The sequence below is a fragment of the Girardinichthys multiradiatus genome, chromosome 23, assembly GCF_021462225.1.
Source record: "Girardinichthys multiradiatus isolate DD_20200921_A chromosome 23, DD_fGirMul_XY1, whole genome shotgun sequence".
Taxonomy (NCBI): Eukaryota; Metazoa; Chordata; class Actinopteri; order Cyprinodontiformes; family Goodeidae; genus Girardinichthys; species Girardinichthys multiradiatus.
The window spans coordinates 17627834-17647441 of NC_061815.1; the positions used below are offsets into that span (position 1 = coordinate 17627834).

Sequence of the window (19608 nt, forward strand, 5' to 3'; positions counted from 1 at the left end):
TAGAACTCATTTTGATTGTTTGGTATCCTGACACAAACATGCCTTTTCTACATAGTCTATTTATTTTCATCTGGGCCAGGGCTATTCCAGAAGCTTAAGTTTGACCTTTTTTTATATTCCAAAATCAGTTTGGATGTTCTTGGGTGTCTGTCTCCTATAGAAACACCCAGTTGTGTCCAAGTTTTAACAATCTTTCTGTTGACTTGAGGAAAAGTTGAACGTTGTGGTGGTAGTCCTACATTATTGAATTGCCTTTGCGTAATGTACCAGTACCACTGGCAGTAAAACTGACCCTAAGCATGATGCTACCACGGCTATGCTTGACAGTTTTGGATGTGTTCTTAGGTTTAATAATCCCCACCTTAGGAGTATCCAGCAGAGAACAATGAGACAAAGAGAACTTATACTGTATACAGAGGAAGGTGTGGAGAATAATATTGGATCACCGACATTAGAGGAACACAGACGAGCTCAATGCCGATACAAACAAACTCTAAATCAAGAGAAAAACACAAAAACTAATCTAAGGAAAGGAAACTAGAAAACAAATAACACAGGAATAAACTAAGAATATATAAATTTAAAGAACAACAGGGAATAGATTAATACAAAAACAAAGAAGAACCAAAACCTAATACCTAAGGATCTTAACAAGTGATGAGTGTGTTCAAACTCCTGAGTGCTGCTATATTCACTTGGCTTCTTTAATATAAATGACTCTTTTCTTTATCCCTCACTGGCTCTCTGCATTACAGAATGTTAAAAACAAGACCTTTGGGACAATATGTCACATTTTCATTCACATAAAGCATAATTTCTCACAAATAAATGTGATAAATCTGTAGTCTATAAGAATCTAACATGTTTAACTCTAAAATATAAGTGAAAGGACTGCCTTATGTACTGTACACTTTACAACTAGTTTTCCAGTATTGGTCCTAAATTCAAATTTGATGATAATATTATATGTAGAAAGTAGTGCATAAAAGGTAGTGTTCTCTAGAGTGTGGGGGAAATGAATGAAGGCATTTAATTTCCCTGTCGCCAGTAGTCATTTGCATAAGCCATCCAATCAAATAGGTGCCCACATGTTTCAGTCCTCTTTGGGATAAACTTATGTCATAATACGAGTTGTGGTAGGACCAAAATGCAGAGAAGTACTCCAGGAAACACGGAGAATGAAGGTAAGCGAGTTTTAATTCTTGCCCATACAGAGTCCAGACAGCAGGGTTACATGACCAGAACACCAGACCAGTCACGACAGCAAGACATGGAAGACACATCAATGAACCAGCGGGAACAAAGGCAACTAAGGAACTTATATACAGACAGAACGGCATGGGGAACCAATGAGCAATGAGACCAGGCAATCAGGGAGAACAAGGAACAAGTGTGACACAGACTGCAGGGAGACAGAGCAAAACACAAACACAGGCTCAGACACTGGTTGGGCATGAACATTTATCCAGGAACAGAATAGAAAATAAGCTGTGTTTTTTTTAAGGGATAATCTTAGGCTCTTTTCTATACATTAATACCATACACAGTGTCCAGCTAAAGGTTTCTTGTGACGTTGCAATTTCAAACATGGCTCTCCGTCAAAAATGAAGCTGGGTGGGGAGAGCACTCACTAGAGCACGGCAGTGTAGAAACCTGAATGAAAATGTCAAGAAAGCTCACAGAGTAAGCGGATCATGGTGAAGTTCTGTGGGTACTAGACTACAAATCTCACATCTCAGATTTACCAGAGTCGACTACAACAGAGCATGGGTGGCAAGTTTTAACACTTATACACGTGTCACTTTCTGCTCCTCTGTCCACTCCTATTTTCACGCCCTTGTCCCTCTAGCGCACATGTGTGCTTTCTGAAACATTTCATCATTACTGCATTCTTTTTACCCTTTGTGTTTCTACCTTCCATCCCATAAAATGAGATCACTGCACTGATTTCATTCCAGCTGTTGTAGTTCGAAGGCAACTGGGAGGCATTCCAGTGCACACACACATCTCACAAGCCTGTACAGAGCCTGTTATCCAGCTGTGTAATTCCTAACAGCTGCATAACACTGAGTTATGACACTTGGGAAAGAGCACCAGGCCCAGTCAATTAAATGTTAACTTATGTTGACAAGGAGAGCTCTTGTGCCGCAGCAAAAGTGATTTAATATCATTGTTTGAACTGTGCTGACTGCATAACTAGTCCAACTATAATCACTTAATCAGGAGCACTAATGAATGTAGCTTCATTTGTTGAGTGGCTTTACATTTCAAATGGAAGCCGTTTATCAGCTCGCATGCAGAAGATCTGTTGCCACCTGGGGCCATCTAGTGGTAAGACATGAACAGTACAGGGAGGGTTAAAAGTCATGGACCTCATTTTATTTTTATCTCTACCATATCTTGTTAATTATTGTCAGCCAGTAATTTATTGAGATTATCTATATAGATTCTGTGCTGATACAGTACTGGGAAGAGGGAAGAACGGCTGTCTGCTATGAAGCCGTCATCCAGAACCAGTTACGGCTGCAAAAATGCACGAGCACACAAAGAAGATCAGTACCAATAGACGGTCTAAAACACAACTTAATCTGTTTATAAATATAGCTCTTTTCCCCTCATTCCAAATAGTTTCTGAACTGTTCTGCTATGCTGGAGCCTCAAAGCTCTTGTTTTGCTTCTCTCCCCTCTGAGCTCGAGGCTTTTGAGAACGGCCAGCCTTTAAAACGAGCACCGCTACGTTTAATGTCTGTCTGCTCGCTGCTAAATACCCCAGTTAAAAGCAAAGGGAGATTAACTAGTTGTGTTTCATGTTATTTTGCTGAATTACAACAACACAGTACAGCTCGAAAACACCGTTACGACCAGAGATTTCACATACACTACACGAGAGCGCATGCGCGCTTACCTCCAACACAGAGCGGTTGCCAAGGAGATCGATGCGTTTGATTTAATGGACTGGGATATTTTACACAGATGGTGCACAGACATAAAAACTGCTGCTTGCATTAGGACAGGACGAACAATAAATCACTTACCATCTATAGACTTTTGAATAAAAACCGCAAAAACAACCGAACTGCCAAACTTTTAATTTAAATGAAATCAAAACTCGACCAAAATGCAGAGAACAACAACTTCTTTGTTCAAAAGAAAAGATGGAAACTGAAGATGAAATTTTATGCATCAGAAAATGGTTTATCATTGTTTCATACATGGCAGTGTACAGGCCGCACCGGATGCTAAGCCGTGGGTGTCCCACGTTGTTATACAATTTACACAGAAAGATATTACACGTGAGGAATTTTTAACTTTTAACTTAATCCGTATGGTAATATAAACAAATGCATATTACAAACGCTTTTTTTCAAACAGTGGCTAACACGGCTACCTTTATATATACGTACGTTATCAGTAACGCACAAATTTCGTTGCTAATGCTTTTTTACTGAACAGCACACGAACAACATTCCATTATCTCCTAACTGATGTACAGTGCCTTGCGAAAGTATTCGGACCCCTGGAACTTTTCAACCTTTTGCCACATTTCAGGCTTCAAACATAAAGATATAAAATTCAACAATTGGGACACAATCGTGAAGTGGAATGAAAGTTATTGGATGTGTCAAACTTTTTTAACAAATAAAACACTGAAAAGTGGGCGTGCAATATTATTCGGCCCCTTTATTTTCAGTCCAGCAAACTCACTCCAGAGGTTCAGTGAGGATCTCTGAATGATCCAATGTTGTCCCAAATGACTGATGATGATAAATAGAATCCACCTGTGTGTAATCAAGTCTCCGTATAAATGCACCTGCTCTGTGATAGTCTCAGGGTTCTGTTCAAAGCGCAGAGAGCATCATGAAGACCAAGGAACACACCAGGCAGGTCCGAGATACTGTTGTGGAGAAGTTTAAAGTTGGATTTGGATACAAAAAGATTTCCCAAGCTTTAAACATCACAAGGAGCACTGTGCAAGCAATCATATTGAAATGGAAGGAGGATCAGACCACTGCAAATCTACCAAGACCCGGACGTCCCCTAAACTTTCATCTCGAACAAGGAGAAGACTGATCAGAGATGCAGCCAAGAGCCTCATGATCACTCTGGATGAACTGCAGAGATCTACAGCTGAGGTGGGAGACTCTATCCATAGGACAACAATCAGTCGTACACTGCACAAATCTGGCCTTTATGGAAGAGTGGCAAGAAGAAAGCCATTTCTCAAAGATATCAATAAAAAGTCTTGTTTAAAGTTTGCCACAAGCCACCTGGGAGACACACCAAACATGTGGAAGAAGGTGCTCTGGTCAGATGAAACCAAAATCCAACTGTTTGGCCACAATGCAAAACGATATGTTTGGCGTAAAAGCAACACAGCTCATCACCCTGAACACACCATCCCCACTGTCAAACATGGTGATGGCAGCATCATGGTTTGGGCCTGCTTTTCATCAGGAGGGACAGGGAAGATGGTCAAAATTGATGGGAAGATGGATGGGGCCAAATACAGGACCATTCTGGAAGAAAACCTGTTGGAGTCTGCAAGAGACCTGAGACTGGGAAGGAGATTTTATCTTCCAACAAGACAATGATCCAAAACATGAAGCCAAATCTACAATGGAATGGTTCACAAATAAACGTATCCAAGATTTATACCAAGATCACTGGTGGACTCTACTAATATTGTGACTTCTGAAGACAGGTGGTTGCACTGGATTAGTTGGGGGGTTATTAGAGTAAAGGGGGCACACCAGACTTTCCAGAAATAATTGTGCAAAAAAAAAAAAAATAAATAAATGTATCATTTTCCTTCCCTGTTTCAATTATGTGCTACCTTGCGTTGGTCTGTCACATAAATTTCCATTAGGACACATAGATTTGTTATTGTAATGTGAAAAAATACGGAAAGGTTCGAGGACGGGTAAAACTGTATGACAGGCATTTTTTTTCTCAAACACTAGGGGAGAGTCAGGCATGACCATGGCAAAGGGTGGGTAGAATACAAAGTCCAGTCAACACCTAAGAAACAATGCAACCCGGGAAAACAAAACAAATGGTTTTGTTCCAAAAAGTCAAACTTACCACAAACATTACATATCATGAGACTGAGAGCAAATGTTTTTCCCCCTGGTCATCATCTGTCAATTCTTAATGATACCAAACACTGGGAATATTGAGATTATTTCATGGCAGGTTTATGGGGAAGAAGGGTGTTATGTTTGTAGTTCTGAATGTCTTGTTAATGATTTTTCTGCCCATTTATTTTCAGTATCATTTTGTTTTTTGTGTACTTGCCCTACTTTTGTTTTTATTACTTTTAATGAATTTTTCATCCTGCCTACCTGGCTGTCAAAATTTCACTCCTTTCTGCTTACTGAAAATCCAGCTATGACTGTTGTGGTGTCTTCAAAGGAAACTCCACCTCAACTAGAGTATCAGAAATGATCTATACAAGCCATTTACTTCAATTTTATTAATGAGTTATAGGAATTTCTAATGTGGGTTTTAGGCAGTGCTCTAAAAATATGTGTTTATCCATCCATCCATTGTCTATTCCAGCTTATCCTGGAATAGACAATTCCAGGATAAGCTAATTGAAATATTTCAGTTAGTGTGCAATGAATCTAAAATATATGAATGTTAAATTTTCATCATGACATTATGGAAAATAATTAACTTTATCACAATATGTGTTAGGTATTATTTAGTCAACTCAGAGGTAAGAACGATACAGTCAGAGTTACTTGTGACAAGGGTAGCCCACTTTGCAGTGAAACTACAAAGTTTTTGACACTCTATCTCTTTATTTATATGCACAGTTCAACAGACAGTTCAGACAGGGTGTGTGTGTGAGACGGAAAGGAGGCTGGTTCACACAGAGATAACAATGATCTCACACACACAGGGAGGAAGGCATAGTGCAGGTGCCTTGCAACCCAAGGTTTTTACATGAGTGATAACAAGTTTTTGCACCCATCCAACAGTCCCTCCTTTTATCACAAGTAAAAACATTTAAAATAAAAACGAGTAAGAAAAATACTTTGTATGAGCGAAAACCCACGGACGGTAAACAGATTATATTTTGTGGGAAATACTCATACGGCCCCGCCGCCCTCTGCGACCATTAAAAGTTAAATGTTGATTAATACTTGAAATCATAAAAATAAAAGAATGATACTTGAAATCATAAAAATAAAATAATAATACTTGAAATCATAAAAATAAAAGAATAATACTTGAAATCATAAAAATAAAAGAATGATACTTGAAATCATAAAAATAAAAGAATAATACTTGAAATCATAAAAATAAAAGAATAATACTTGAAATCATAAAAATAAAAGAATAATACTTGAAATCATAAAAATAAAAGAATAAAAAATAAAAGAATAATACTTGAAATCATAAAAATAAAAGAATTTAAAAATCTGCCCTGTTTATGTCATCATTGTACTTTTTCTCATTTCACTTAAGCAACAACTTCTTCCGATTTTCTGCTGTAAGGTTATTTTATGAAATACAATGTATGAGTACACTCAGGCTTTTGATGTGATTTATTTACAACATGTCATCATAATCGGCCCCTTCATTTTCGTGCATTTCTACCTGGTTCAGTGTTGCATATGCCACCATGAACAATACCAGAAATTCTGTAGGAATGGATGTGCGTCATGTTCTTCCGTCAGTGTTCTGAGATGGGTCCCGTCTGATGTCCATCTCTTCTGGTTCGGTATCACCTCCTGTGGATCCTGCTTTAGACAGAGAAAGAGTCCTGCTACCAGAATTAAGCTCAGGCTTATCAGTCCTGTCCACATGTTACAGAGAGCCATTTTATAATTGGGCGCAGATCAGCTGTTTTCTTCACCGGTTTGAGACGCTGGGCCATCTTTGAACCCGGACTTCCTCTGCTACCCCGTCGGTTGGTTTGGCTCCTGTAACGGCAAAACTGGCTTACAGTGGCTTTTATGGATCCAGGAAGGCCTCTCTGCTATTTTCAGAACTGTGGGCGTTGTCAGGAGTATTTGAAACGGCCCTTTCCACCAAGGAGTGCTCCAATCCTTCCGGTGGAGTGTCTTAATCAGGACCAGGTCTCCAGGCCTCATTCTGTGGGATAGGAGCAGAGATTATCGGCAGACCACTGGACATTTGTTCTTCTTTTGTCTGCAACATTTTATTCATCCACTCAGCTAATGAAGGTTCCTGTTGTGCTTTCTCTATTTCATTCATGTCAGAGGGCAGAGAAAACGGTCTGCCATGTACTATTTCTTTGAGAATACAAATTCACATCAGCAACTTGGTGCCACGTGATCTCAGACTCAGAACACAGTGGGTGGAGCCATACAATGATGTACAGTAGGTGGCAAATGGAGTAAGACCAGTTTGATTTGGAGTTATTCTCATCCATAATTTAACCAGGGATAGGCATTTGGGCCATGGCCTCCCTGTTTCTTCCATTGTTTTCCTTAATCTTTAACTGAAACCCTAATGCATTAGAACTTAGTTCTATTAATTTATTTACAAAATGAGTTCCGTTATCTGACCTTATAATCTGTGGGATACCATATGTGGGGAAGAAATGTGTCACTAGGTTCATCTATTACAACTAGGCAATATTTCTTCCCCCGTGTTTGCAACAACTTATGCATGATCTGCAAAAATGATTTGCATAGTCAGAAATATTTATAGTGTAGCATTAATGCTTTACCAGATGTGACATATTCCCCCCTTGACACGTGGGTCTTCCCAATGTGTCACTGTAGCCGCTGTGTTGTATAACTTTTTTGGGAGGATTGGTTTATCTTCTATCTGATAGATGTCATCTTTTTTCTGTGCTCCTCTCTTTAGCCAGGCCTTTATTTCTGTCTTGGTTGCTGACTGTTGGGCGTCTTTCAGCACGTCTGTGTCTATAAATAGCAGATCTGACATTTTCTCTTTAATAGGTTGAAATGAGTTAGTTCTGTCCCTGATGATGTTTTAAAACCTCTATTTTGCCAAATCTTAGCATGGTGATGTATTGATCCGAAAACGTATTGGCTGTCTGTGTATATAGTAAGTATTTGTCCCTCATGTAATTCACATGCTCTTACTACAGCATATAATTCTGTTTGTGCTGAGCATGTATTGGGTAGAGATTTAGCTTCTATTATCCTATCGATGGTTGTTATTGCATAACCAACTCTATTCTTTCCATATTCATCTTTAGATGCTGAGCCATCTACAAACACAACACATGAATCTGGTATAAGGGTTTGAGAAATGTCTTGTCTGGGTTTGGTGTCTTCTTCAACTTTTGCTTTATAAGAATGTGGTTTTCCATCTTCTGCAGTAGGTATTAGAGTACTTGGATTTAAAGGGCACATCTTTTTAGAGTTATGTTTGGCTGTGATAATAATAGCGATGTCAGTGTGATATGCCTTGCATGTAGCGTCAGGTGCTTCTCTTAATATTCCTGACTTCAACATATCTTGTATTACTGGCTTAGTATTTTCTCCAGCTTCTGGCTTTAAGGGGTATTGGCGGACTAATGGCCTTTTTTCAGATAATAGTTTAACCTTGTATGGTGGGAACCCCTTTATAAGCCCTACATCAGTTGATGATTGGGACCACAGTTCAGGTGGGACAGCAGATAGGGCAGGATGCATGTTGCTCTCTTTGCTCTCAGCTAAGCCCTGTATTTGTCCCTCTGCCTCATCTAAATGTATCCTTAGATGGACTTTGACTATCCACGCCAGAATGAGCTTCCAGATTCCTGTATTAGGATCTACCTTTGACAGTGTCAGTGCTGTTCCTGCAGAGGTTTAAAGCCTCTGTTTTTCCAAATTCTTATTATTCTTTTTTACCATATTTTATAAAGTAAGTCCTTATTACATTTAAAAATGAGATCAATATTTTTGGTAGTTGCTATTATTATAAATAATGGTTGGTTTAGTTCTTATTAAAAATAAAAAATAAAAACTCACTCACTGATGAACACAAAAAATGAAGGGCATATTATATCTTATAATCTTAGTTTATCTTACCCAGTTTTATAGGTACAACATACAGTTTCAGTCAGCTTTGTATTTAGTTCAAGTAACTAACGTTTGTTTCAATTAACTCAAGTTTTATCTATTTCAGTCCAGTCCAGTAATTCTGTTAAGGTTTATTTCATCTTATGTTAAGTTTGAGTCTAATTCAATCATTTTGAACCTGACTGGAAAAAGTCTAAACATCTGTTAAAATCTTTTTGTTTTACCATAGAGAACTGACCTAATATTATTATGGTAATGTTGAGGACTCTAATTTTTACATAACATGAAACAGACATTTATTTCACAAAAACAGAAAGTCAAATACAGACATTTGGCCACATGAAAGTTTAAATAACCTGTTTGTAAAAGAATTGTGAAAAATTGAAGACGGATCTATGAACTTTCTTATGGTTATCAGTATTTTCAATACAGGTAGAACCTTTGCCATCTTTATATGATTTTTCGAAAAAGATTCTGGAAACCTTATTAAGATATAAGTTTGGCAAAGATCATCAGAACATCAGACCTTTCTTAGCGCTTTTAAGGTCCCTCAAAGATGCATTACAATGAAATCAGTCATTCCCATTCACACACATTCACACACTACTTACTTATTTTTCTGTCAGAGTAATTTTTATTTGCAAAAATTTGAACATAATTTGACTTCTATTATTCTTAAAATGCACATTGTTTCCTCATAACCCCTTTTGTTTCCACTAGGTCTGTTTTGAACACTTCAATTCTTTTTTTTTTATTCACCAAGAATCAATAAGGTGGTCTTAGTGGGGTCCATCTTAAAGGTGTTATCTGTTGGGTGTCATGTTATCATTGTCAGGTCAGTGAGGTTCATAAGTCAGTCAGAACCTTGGTCATTTGTTCTGTGCACATAATGTTTCATAGATCCAGCCTATGATTAGTCAGCAAAACTTCCACCTATAGGAGAAAAATTGATTGTTAATGAATGAGCTGCATTTCCTAGGAACATTGTCTTCCTTCTGGATGAGCATCACCTGTTGAAAAACTTTCATCATTATTTGTTTCACATATTCAATCAGATCTTTATATTATACCAGTAGGTGAAGTTGTTAGTATCTCATGTAGACTGACATATACTGTTGCATTTGGAGAGGATCTCAGATTAAATAAACTTAGTTAGAGCTTCAATCCAGGTTCATTTTGTGTCTGCAGACTTTAGCCAATTTTTCTTTTCTTTCTTTTTTTTTTTATACATAAAGAGCAAGATTCAAAACATTTTCAAAAGGCAGATTGTGGCAGAATGTAGACAAAACTGCTTATTGATTGACAAAATAACATTCAAGCACACAATCACCATATTAAAAGGCTCTACTTCTAGAGAATCACTAAACTTCTGGGGTCCGGTTTTGGCCCGCGGACCTTGAGTTTGACACATGCAGGGTAGAGTTACAATTTTTTTTTCAGACCTTTCAGCAGAGACAGGCTTAGTTTTATCTTTGTTTTCAGGCAGCTGCATCTCTTTGTCAAGGTCGTTTCACAGAGCTGAAATTTAACTTCTCTCAAAGAGGAAAAATCAAGAATGCACACAATCTGAGCCAAATATGGAATTATTTCCCTGTAAAATGAATCTTTTGCATTTTATCATGATATTGTTAGTAGTATAACACCATAGAATGATTTTTAAAGCACCTGTTTCTCACTAATGCTTGCCTACAAAATCTTTTACTCTCAGATTACTTCTTTAACAACATTCTGTTCTCCCTTCTCTAGTCATTGTTCACTGGGTTGTCCAGTTGGACAGTTTCCATGTTGTCCACATTGTCACCTCCTCTTTTAACTTCTTTTACCACGTCCTCTAAAACCATCTCTTAGTCTTTATAATCTAACCTGGGATGGGTGGCGGTCCGCCCCCCCCCTTATTTGTTTTCAGTTAAGCTGAAAGTTTTTTCCTGTGCTTTTCTTAAGGCCTCAGTATTATGGCTATGTCAGTTAAAAGCTGCTCTTATTGTTGTTTTTTTAATTCATCTTTTTGTTTTAATCTGTTTATCAACTGTGAGCACTCAGGGACTGAAAAGTCCCCTTTGAAATTATAATCTGGCAAGGTTTTTTATTGTCTCTTGAATCTTTTGAATGCATAATCTCCAGTTTAAGATCCCCGTGTAGTTTTAGGATTTCAGTGATAATTAAGTTACCTGAAAATCCGTATTTTTATGCCATCGTGTACATATTTCTGTTAAATCAGAGCTTTTTCTCTGTTCTTTCCCCATTGTTCTTTGTTATTTTTCTCTTTTTAGTTTTCATTATTGCTAATTTTAGATCCCCTTGTAATTTTAAGACATCCTTTGTATCTAATTTGCCCAAAAACCCATGTTTTTTATTTTTTATTCCATCTATGACAGATCATACCTGCTCCTTTTACATAGTTCTCCATAAACTTTACCTCCCCTTCTAAGTCAATTAGTTTACTTTGTTTCTTCTCCATTATGTTTTATGTTAGTTTAATTATAGTATAAATGTCCCAGATAAAAGGTCACTGGCATGAGACTTAAGGAGAGGACAATAACACGCCCTTCTACTGCGACTAATTCGCAGCGGTGTTAATTTTCTGGAATGAAATCCGACCTGAATCTCCAAAGTCACCAGTACGTAGTTTTAATCTGGGCAAAAGAAAACACAGGACTAGCAGAATCCTGCTATGATTCTATTAAAATGCTTAGTCCTCCATACACACACAACACAGTCACACAGTTAGTTTCAGGTACCTTGTAATTTTTCTAAGTTAACTTGGTGTTATTTTATGAGCTCAGTTTACTCCGTTCTTTTTACTTTTATAGCGCTTATGCTATTCCCTCGCAGGGGAATAACCCTTAGTCGTTTTATTTGGCCCCCTTCTTGGCGGGGCCCTACCTTAATTTGTCACTATTCCTTTCACGGTGGAATAAAACCATCCCAATGCAGCGTCCTTACCGGCGACGCACTACCAACGACTTTTAAGTACTTTTCTTCTTTTATTTATATAGCGCTTACTCTATTCCCTCTCAGGAGAATAATCCTCAGTCGTTTTCTTTAATCCCCTTCACGGCGGGATTGTACCAAATTTGTCACTATTCCTTTCACGGTGGAATAAAACCATCCGAATGCAGCGTCCTTACCGGCGACGCACTACCAACGACTGTTAAGTACTTTTCCTATGAACTGTATTTTAAAACTGTCTCACCTCGGAGTTGACTTCTTGGTGACTCTTTGGACCCTGTGAGAGTCACCCCGCGCAGAGGAAGGCAATAACCCACTGGCCAGGTGTGAATTCACACACACCGGGACTTTCAGCCACTCCGGCTAAAGGAGGCTGTGCAGCGGTGCTTCGCTCGACGTCAGGCTTCCCCCACGGATCCCAGAGTCACTGTTAAAGCAAAGAGAAATAAGGTTATTGAATTAATCCGGCTTCGAAGGACCAATAAATGTTAGGTATTATTTAGTCAACTCAGAGGTAAGAACGATACAGTCAGAGTTACTTGTGACAAGGGTAGCCCACTTTGCAGTGAAACTACAAAGTTTTTGACACCCTATCTCTTTATTTATATGCACAGTTCAACAGACAGTTCAGACAGGGTGTGTGTGTGAGACGGAAAGGAGGCTGGTTCACACAGAGATAACAATGATCTCACACACACAGGGAGGAAGGCATAGTGCAGGTGCCTTGCAACCCAAGGTTTTTACATGAGTGATAACAAGTTTTTGCACCCATCCAACAATATGCTAATATTTTGAGAAGGACCTGTAGTAAATGTAGCTTTTGAAATTTAGATCAGTATTTTTACATCAAAATGTTGTGCTTTGTTTCTGCATTTGAAAAGCATTTAAAATTACATTCAGGGCCCATAGTAATAGCTTGCACGTATTTCACCAGATTAAGTCACAAAATTACAATTCAATGGTGCTTTGCAAGTCAGTGGTGTTTTGTGTAATTTCAATATTGTAAGATCTCTTGACACAAGATCTCATTTCACCCATACTAAAAAATGCAATCAGCATTTTTTTTCTTGTAACGTTTTAGCCCACCATTAGTGGATTCACTTAATGTGTCACTTTTCAGAAATTAATTATCTTATTCTTCTTTAAAAATATGTACAAAAACTACACCTGGTGACACCACACTTCAAAAAGTCCAACAAGAGGATGACCAAACTACTGCTTAGGACCAATTTTCAAAAGAAGATTTATTGTTTGATTCATTGTAAGAACTCGTGTCATATTGTATAACAAAAAATTACTACGCAAAAGATTTCCATTAGTATAACCTCACTATAAGAAGTTATCATTCTGCTCAAACATTTTGCTGGTTGGCCAGTGTGTTTGTCACATCCAGGAGCCCACATGTAATGGGTTTTTATAAATAGTTGGGGAGATAGTCAGTGGTAGTCTAGCCAGCAAGAAGTCCACTGAGAAAAAGGAGTTTAAAAATCATTAGATGGTTAAGGGATCACGCAGTAATTGAGTTATTTTTTAGGCATTAATGGAGACTTAATCGGGTTACAGACTATGAGAGCAACTGAAAATATTGATTTACTGTGCTTTGTATCAGATTTTTAACATTCCTTCCATCTTGCAGGTGCAAAATGTTTTCATTTGGGAAACAAGTCGGGTATAGTTGCATTCGTTCAGTTGAACACACTTGGATTTATGCCCATGGCTTAAGGCAGAATGATTGAAGCTTTTTCCAGCTGGGGAGGTTCTGCTGGTGTACAGCCAATCTTTATATTATGTGTAGGACTTCAGTGTTACTGCAGTTCAACATAAATATGTTTTTGCATAAGAAAATATGACAGTTCAGCATTATTCTTATTTCCCCCATTCCTGCCTAACTTCCCTCTCCTTTCTCGAAAAAAAAAAAAAATCCCTCAGCATGATGTTGCTTTTTCTTTGAGAAGTTGCTTTTTTCTGACCAAAGATTCATAAAGTCCAGCTTTGTTCAGGAGTACAGTTTTAGAATAAGCTATTAATTCTGTAACGTGGAACATTGCAGCTCCTTTAGCTTCCTAATTATCGTAGTTAATGATCAGCTTTATTGATGGTAAACTTACGGGACGAAGCAAAAAATAAAGAAAGTGTCAGGCAGTAATCATAAGTATTTATTTAATTGTGTGTCAGTAGGCTCCTGTTTGGCTTCTAGAGCGGGTACTAACAGGTTTTTGAATGCTTTCACCTTTGCTTCATAGACATTCAAAATCTGTTTCTCTTAATCTCTAACGGTATTTTTATTTGTCTTTTTTTTTTTATCTGGCAAACTGGTAAATACAATAGGAGATTAAATAGTTATTTTTTTGTGAATTGCTTGAATATGTGTCATGAAACAATGTTTAAGATCATTTTGACCAGAGAAAGTTTAAGCAATCCATTGTTTTTGTCTTGATAGCTGCACCGATGTAGTATGCCCTTCATACTTTTGCTGCACTACTTTGTGACATGGAGTTTCTGTTTTCCTGTGAGAGAAAAACCCAGGTCTATCTGGGACTATTTAAATAAGCTCAGAGAAATTTCAGAAGGCTTGTGGTAAAATGACTGAACTGACAGATATGTGACAAATGTTATTGATCAGCCTACTTGTACACTGTAGTGTTTGTAAACCAAACAAACAGCTCTTGAACAAAACCAAAATGAAAGGTGAATGACACATCCTTGTGTCCTGAACATAAACAAGAAAGGACAGCACCTGGGGTAGCTTCAGCGATCATCCATTGAGTCAGATGAAAACTGGACGGTGCAAAAACCAGAGAATACCACTATTCTTTTTTTATACACTCAAAAAAGAGAACGTATGGCTCAGGTAGAGAAACACATAAGTGGAAGTGAGTAATAAATAAATAAATTCTTATCCTCGTGGACAAGCATGGGAAGTAAAGTTCCTCTGTACTTTTCTATTCCTGGCAGTAAAGGAAACTGATAGAAGCCTATAAAACTGAGAGAAATATAGAAGAGCCATCAAACCTGGGGCTTGGTGGCAAGGTAAGAAGACTTCTGACTGACATGTTCAAGCACCTGTTAGGCTTGTAAGAATATACTAATATACTGTAGAACAATTAAATGCTAATGCTTATGTGTAATTAAGAAAAAAAAACACTCCTCCACTCAAGTATTATATTTGAAATGTTATTGTTCTAAATAAATGGATAAATTGAAATAAATGTATATTTATAGAAAATATAAAAAGTAATTAGAGCATAAATATTTGTCCTTCCTTTCTTTATTTTACTAGCAGTTTTTTGCTTTGCTCTTTTCTTAAGTTGCTAAATAACTTAATAAATAAATTAATTGCTTGTTTAATGAAGATTTATTTTTTTTCTGTCACTCATGTTGTCCTTACATACTTTTTCTTCTTTTTTCATTCAGATGAAGCTGTTTGTTTTCAGCATCATGTGTGCATTTCTACAAGTCAGTTGCCAAAATCCTCGGAGCCACTGGACTCTGCTGCCAAACGGTATGTTTGATATTGACAAAAATATTTTTATTTTTTATTTTCAACACAATTTAACAGAGACGCACTGACCATAATTTCGAGATTAATTTTTCCTTTCTGTTTTTTGTAAAACTTTAAAACACAATGATTTAGACTGATCCCTATGTCTCTTTAAAAACTATAAATACATACTGTAGATAAATATATAACTATAAATATATAATAATTATAAGAAAATATAATTATTTATACAATCACCAGAAAAGGCATCACACCACATGTGTGAAAGCAGTTTATAGTTTAAAACAGAGACAATGTTATTATAAAGTTGACCTTTTAAACTGTATTAGCATATTATATCTGTTAACAGTGAGGGTAGCCCCGCAGTATATAGATTCTTACCTTAACTTTGAGATTTCGAAAAAGCTGCCAACATTTCCAGCATGTTATATTATCAACAGGTTGAAAGCTCAGATTTAAAAGAGCAATTTTGCTGAACCTCATTCAGCTTTCCTGTTATCTACTTTAAGTGTCGCTCTCTCTCACCTTGGCTAAACCACAGCTATTTCAACAACATGCAGAAAATTCTATTTTCTTTTCATAGGCATTTTACATTTCTGCACTTTTTCTGATTTCATTTACAAACACGTTATTGAAAATAGCTACATTTGAGTCTTCCTAACTTAAGAACAGCTTTGACACTGAAGATCTCGCAGCACTTGTGTTGCAAACATTTACTGACTGGAAAAGGATCAGATTTTTTAGTTTCTGACAGTATGGTCATTGGTTTAGGCTAATCAAGCCACATAAAATTTTTCGGTTGCTCTCTAACATTGTCCAGTTTCATTGTGTGTTTGTGTGAATTTGTCTCCTTGTAGTTCTGGTCATGGAAGTGGATGGCACTCTGGGCCAACAGCCAATTAGCTGCCTGGAGATGCCAGAGGACATTGAGAGAAGAGGCTACCACAGCCAGGATATCATTTGGAAGAAGAACGGAATAAAGGACACGCAAAGGGGTAACTTGTACCTGGTGCGGTTACTGGAAAGCTTAGGAGGGGGCAACTACACCTGCCACAGCGGGGATGGATCCCTCCTAAATTACACCGAGGTCCTGATCCGGCAGGATGAAACCAAGAGAAGGAGGATTCTTGTTAAAAACAAGCAAGGTATGGTCTTGCTCAATGATACTAATGTGAAACCTTGTTCAACATTTAAACAGTTATGTGCATAAAATATCTCCTGTCTTCTCACGTTAGATGATTATTTGAAGTGTTCCACTCAGAACTACAATGGGGAGTTTCACTGTTCTTGGACATGGCACAGAAGTCGTGTTGGCAAAGCTGCATTTATCAAAGCTCGACGGTAAGCTCACAAACTGCAGGTACGGTTTGTCTTTGGCACAGTAATAATGACAGATTTGATGCTTTCTTACAATAGACTACTAGTCACCTTCATACAATACAGTTGCAAATGCTCTTAAATTATGTTTAGCTATTCTTGTGTTCCCTTCATCATCTGAACAAACTCACCTATTATTTCAGAGTTTTGGATGATCATAACAGCCACTGCTCTATGGACCCCAGTCGCCACCAGTGGATGTGCTCCTCAGCTCAGAGTAACTTCAGCTGCTCTGTGGATGACAGTGGGTCCGGGATTTCCTGCCTGGACCAGCAGCACTGCCCATATGCTGAGGAAAGACAACAGATCCACGTCACTGTCTTTGTGAGGACGGACGGGTTTTTGCTGGAGAGCTACTCTAAACGATTTTACTTGTCAGAAATAGGTGAGACATCTGTCCCGTTTTCCATGCACATTAATGTAATCTCTTCTCTCAGTACATTCAGTTATTTTTTCTGAATTTATATCATTTTTGTTTGTGCATCCACCTTGGTCAGTGAAACCAGACAAAGTACGGATTGGTAAGGTCAACAAAACGGTAGTAGAGTGGAGTTACCCAAGCTCCTGGAACAGGCCCTCCTCCTACTTTCCGCTCACCTTCCAGATTTCACAGCTCAGGGGTCGATGCAGAAAGTGTGAAAACCCATGCACACACTTAAAAGCTTCAAAAGTAAGAGGAATTCCTACATCGGACAATCTCAAGCAAAGTGAAAATGTCTAACGTTAACAATTTGGATCAAATGAGAAGCAAAGGACAAACACTGCCTAACCTCTGTTATTATGCATTCCGTTGCTAGACAGTGTGCTCCACCGACCTTTGCCAGTTTGAAGTGAAGCACAGAGTTAAGGCTGTGTGTGTCAGAGCTAAGGATGCTCTTTGTGACTCACAGTGGAGCGAATGGACGCAGGTCAGGTTAGTGCCTCTCAATGGTAAAAAATATGATTGTTATATTAATTCCCCACGTGCAATTGAGACACACTGATGCTACTGTTTCCCCAAATGCCACTGGTCACCCCATTCTTTTCCTACCAGTAAAACTACCATGCACACATCTTCATACTTGCTGTATTTCTTTGCAAGACTGTTGCAGATGTGTTACTTCTTCTTTCTGTACCTAGATGCCTGCTGACATAACCCCTTTGGGGTTTTCAAACTGTTGTTTTTAGTTTCCACAGAAACTTTGGTGTGTTGAAGTGAAAATTCCAAATAGGTGAATGTTTAATTATGTCTTTTTATTACAGAATGAAGAGAGGCAGGAAAAACAGAAAGAGGATGCATCATCAAAAATATATATAGGGAATGAGAAAGGAGGATTACAATGGACATCTCATACTGTTTATTCTGATTTTAACTTATTAAATAATGCAGCATTTGTAAGATATGTTATTATTATATAATTTAATAAAATAAGGTGGCACAATGGCTTTGTTTTCTGCCAAATGCATGACTTCACTGCTTTTTAATGTCTTGAATTTCTTTCAGTGTCACAGTTAACATCATCAGGCTTCCAGGCATAACTAACAGAGCTCATTTAAGAAAAATATTTTATGAATATTGCTGGATTCATTTCTTTGTGCAAAACCTTTGTTTTAGTATGTTTTATTTTACAGGTAGTTAGGCATTCTTCGTTTCAACAACTGAACAGACGCTGCCCGTGTTTGACCAATCAGTGATAAGTGTATATGACATAAGCTACTTTGGCTTTTCATTGAAACTCTCCTCCCTTCTATATGAAAAACTTCTGAACAAGCAGTGCACTTTGAACTATATTGTTTGAACATTTACTAGGATCGTCATATGCCTCAAAGTAGGTATTTCCAGCCTTGGTAAAGATTCGCAATATATAGCACCAAATCATATTTATAAGAAACACTATTAGTTCTGCTGGTTCCATTTTAAAAAGAGCTTTTAGGCAAAAGGAACATAGAGGGCAATAACATAATAGAGCATACGTCATACTGGCACTATCAAACGTAAAGTAATATGAAAACCGATCTTAGACAGAGTTCCTCAAATATCCCGTGATGGGAAGCTTACATACTACAACACAATAGCAGCTTTCATGATCTAACTGCAGGGCATTGACCTTTAAACAAATAAAAGCGGTCATACATTTAAATGTTACCTAACATGTCTCATTGCTGACATTTTCAGTAACACTCTTGTATGACTGCAAATCTGTGATTATCAGCCTTCCAAGAAGCCTAATTTTAAATGTTTGATCAAAGTTCACCAGGAACACGACTGCTTGGTGTTACGAGGCCAGAGTTTTTTCTATTATTTCAGCATTAAATAATAGACTGTGTGAACTGTGACTAAAATATTATAGGTATGAGAACTCTTCACCAGGTGTAGTGTAGATATGAAACATAAATCATTTTGCCATAGTAAAAACAGAGTTTCTTTTAAGGTATAGATGTCAAGTCAGTACAATAGTTCTAGAAATCTCTGAGCTTCTTTAACTCCTTTATATCACCTTGAGTTTTTTTCAGTCATAAGTGTGCACAGTGGTACATACATTTCCCACTCTTATTGGCACCCCTGGTAAAGATTTGTTAAAAGCTTTAAGAGAAATTAATCTTTCCTAGCAGCAGCATAATCTCATACTGAAAAATCTACTGCTATTCTCTTACATTTAGCTGCAAAGATTAATTTTTTATGCCCCTAACCATCCTCTTTATTGTAAATCATTTTAAACATTTAAATTATTGCTCTGGTTGCTGATATTGGTGTGTTTAGACATTTAAACAAGTAGCTATTCTCTTGTT

The 19608-nt window shown here is 37.5% G+C and overlaps 1 protein-coding gene across 1 annotated transcript; it reads left to right on the plus strand.

The window, feature by feature from the left end:
- The first annotated feature begins 1113 nt into the window (after positions 1-1113).
- Positions 1114-18225, plus strand: il12ba (interleukin 12Ba). The gene is made up of 9 exons (XM_047353203.1): positions 1114-1184; positions 14916-14990; positions 15375-15462; positions 16320-16607; positions 16698-16803; positions 16983-17224; positions 17337-17509; positions 17637-17752; positions 18082-18225. The coding sequence occupies exons 3-9, from the start codon at positions 15375-15377 to the stop codon at positions 18134-18136; spliced, it is 1068 nt and encodes a 355-aa protein (XP_047209159.1). The 5' UTR covers positions 1114-1184; positions 14916-14990; the 3' UTR covers positions 18137-18225.
- Positions 18226-19608: the final 1383 nt, after the last annotated feature.

Bases quoted from the DNA above. Each gene is read 5' to 3' on its own strand.
- il12ba (XM_047353203.1), top strand. From the start codon at position 15,375: ATGAAGCTGTTTGTTTTCAGCATCATGTGTGCATTTCTACAAGTCAGT. The intron at 17,225-17,336 runs GTGAGACATCTG...CACCTTGGTCAG, and splicing joins ATTTTACTTGTCAGAAATAG to TGAAACCAGACAAAGTACGG. The intron at 17,510-17,636 runs GTAAGAGGAATT...TTCCGTTGCTAG, and splicing joins CACACTTAAAAGCTTCAAAA to ACAGTGTGCTCCACCGACCT.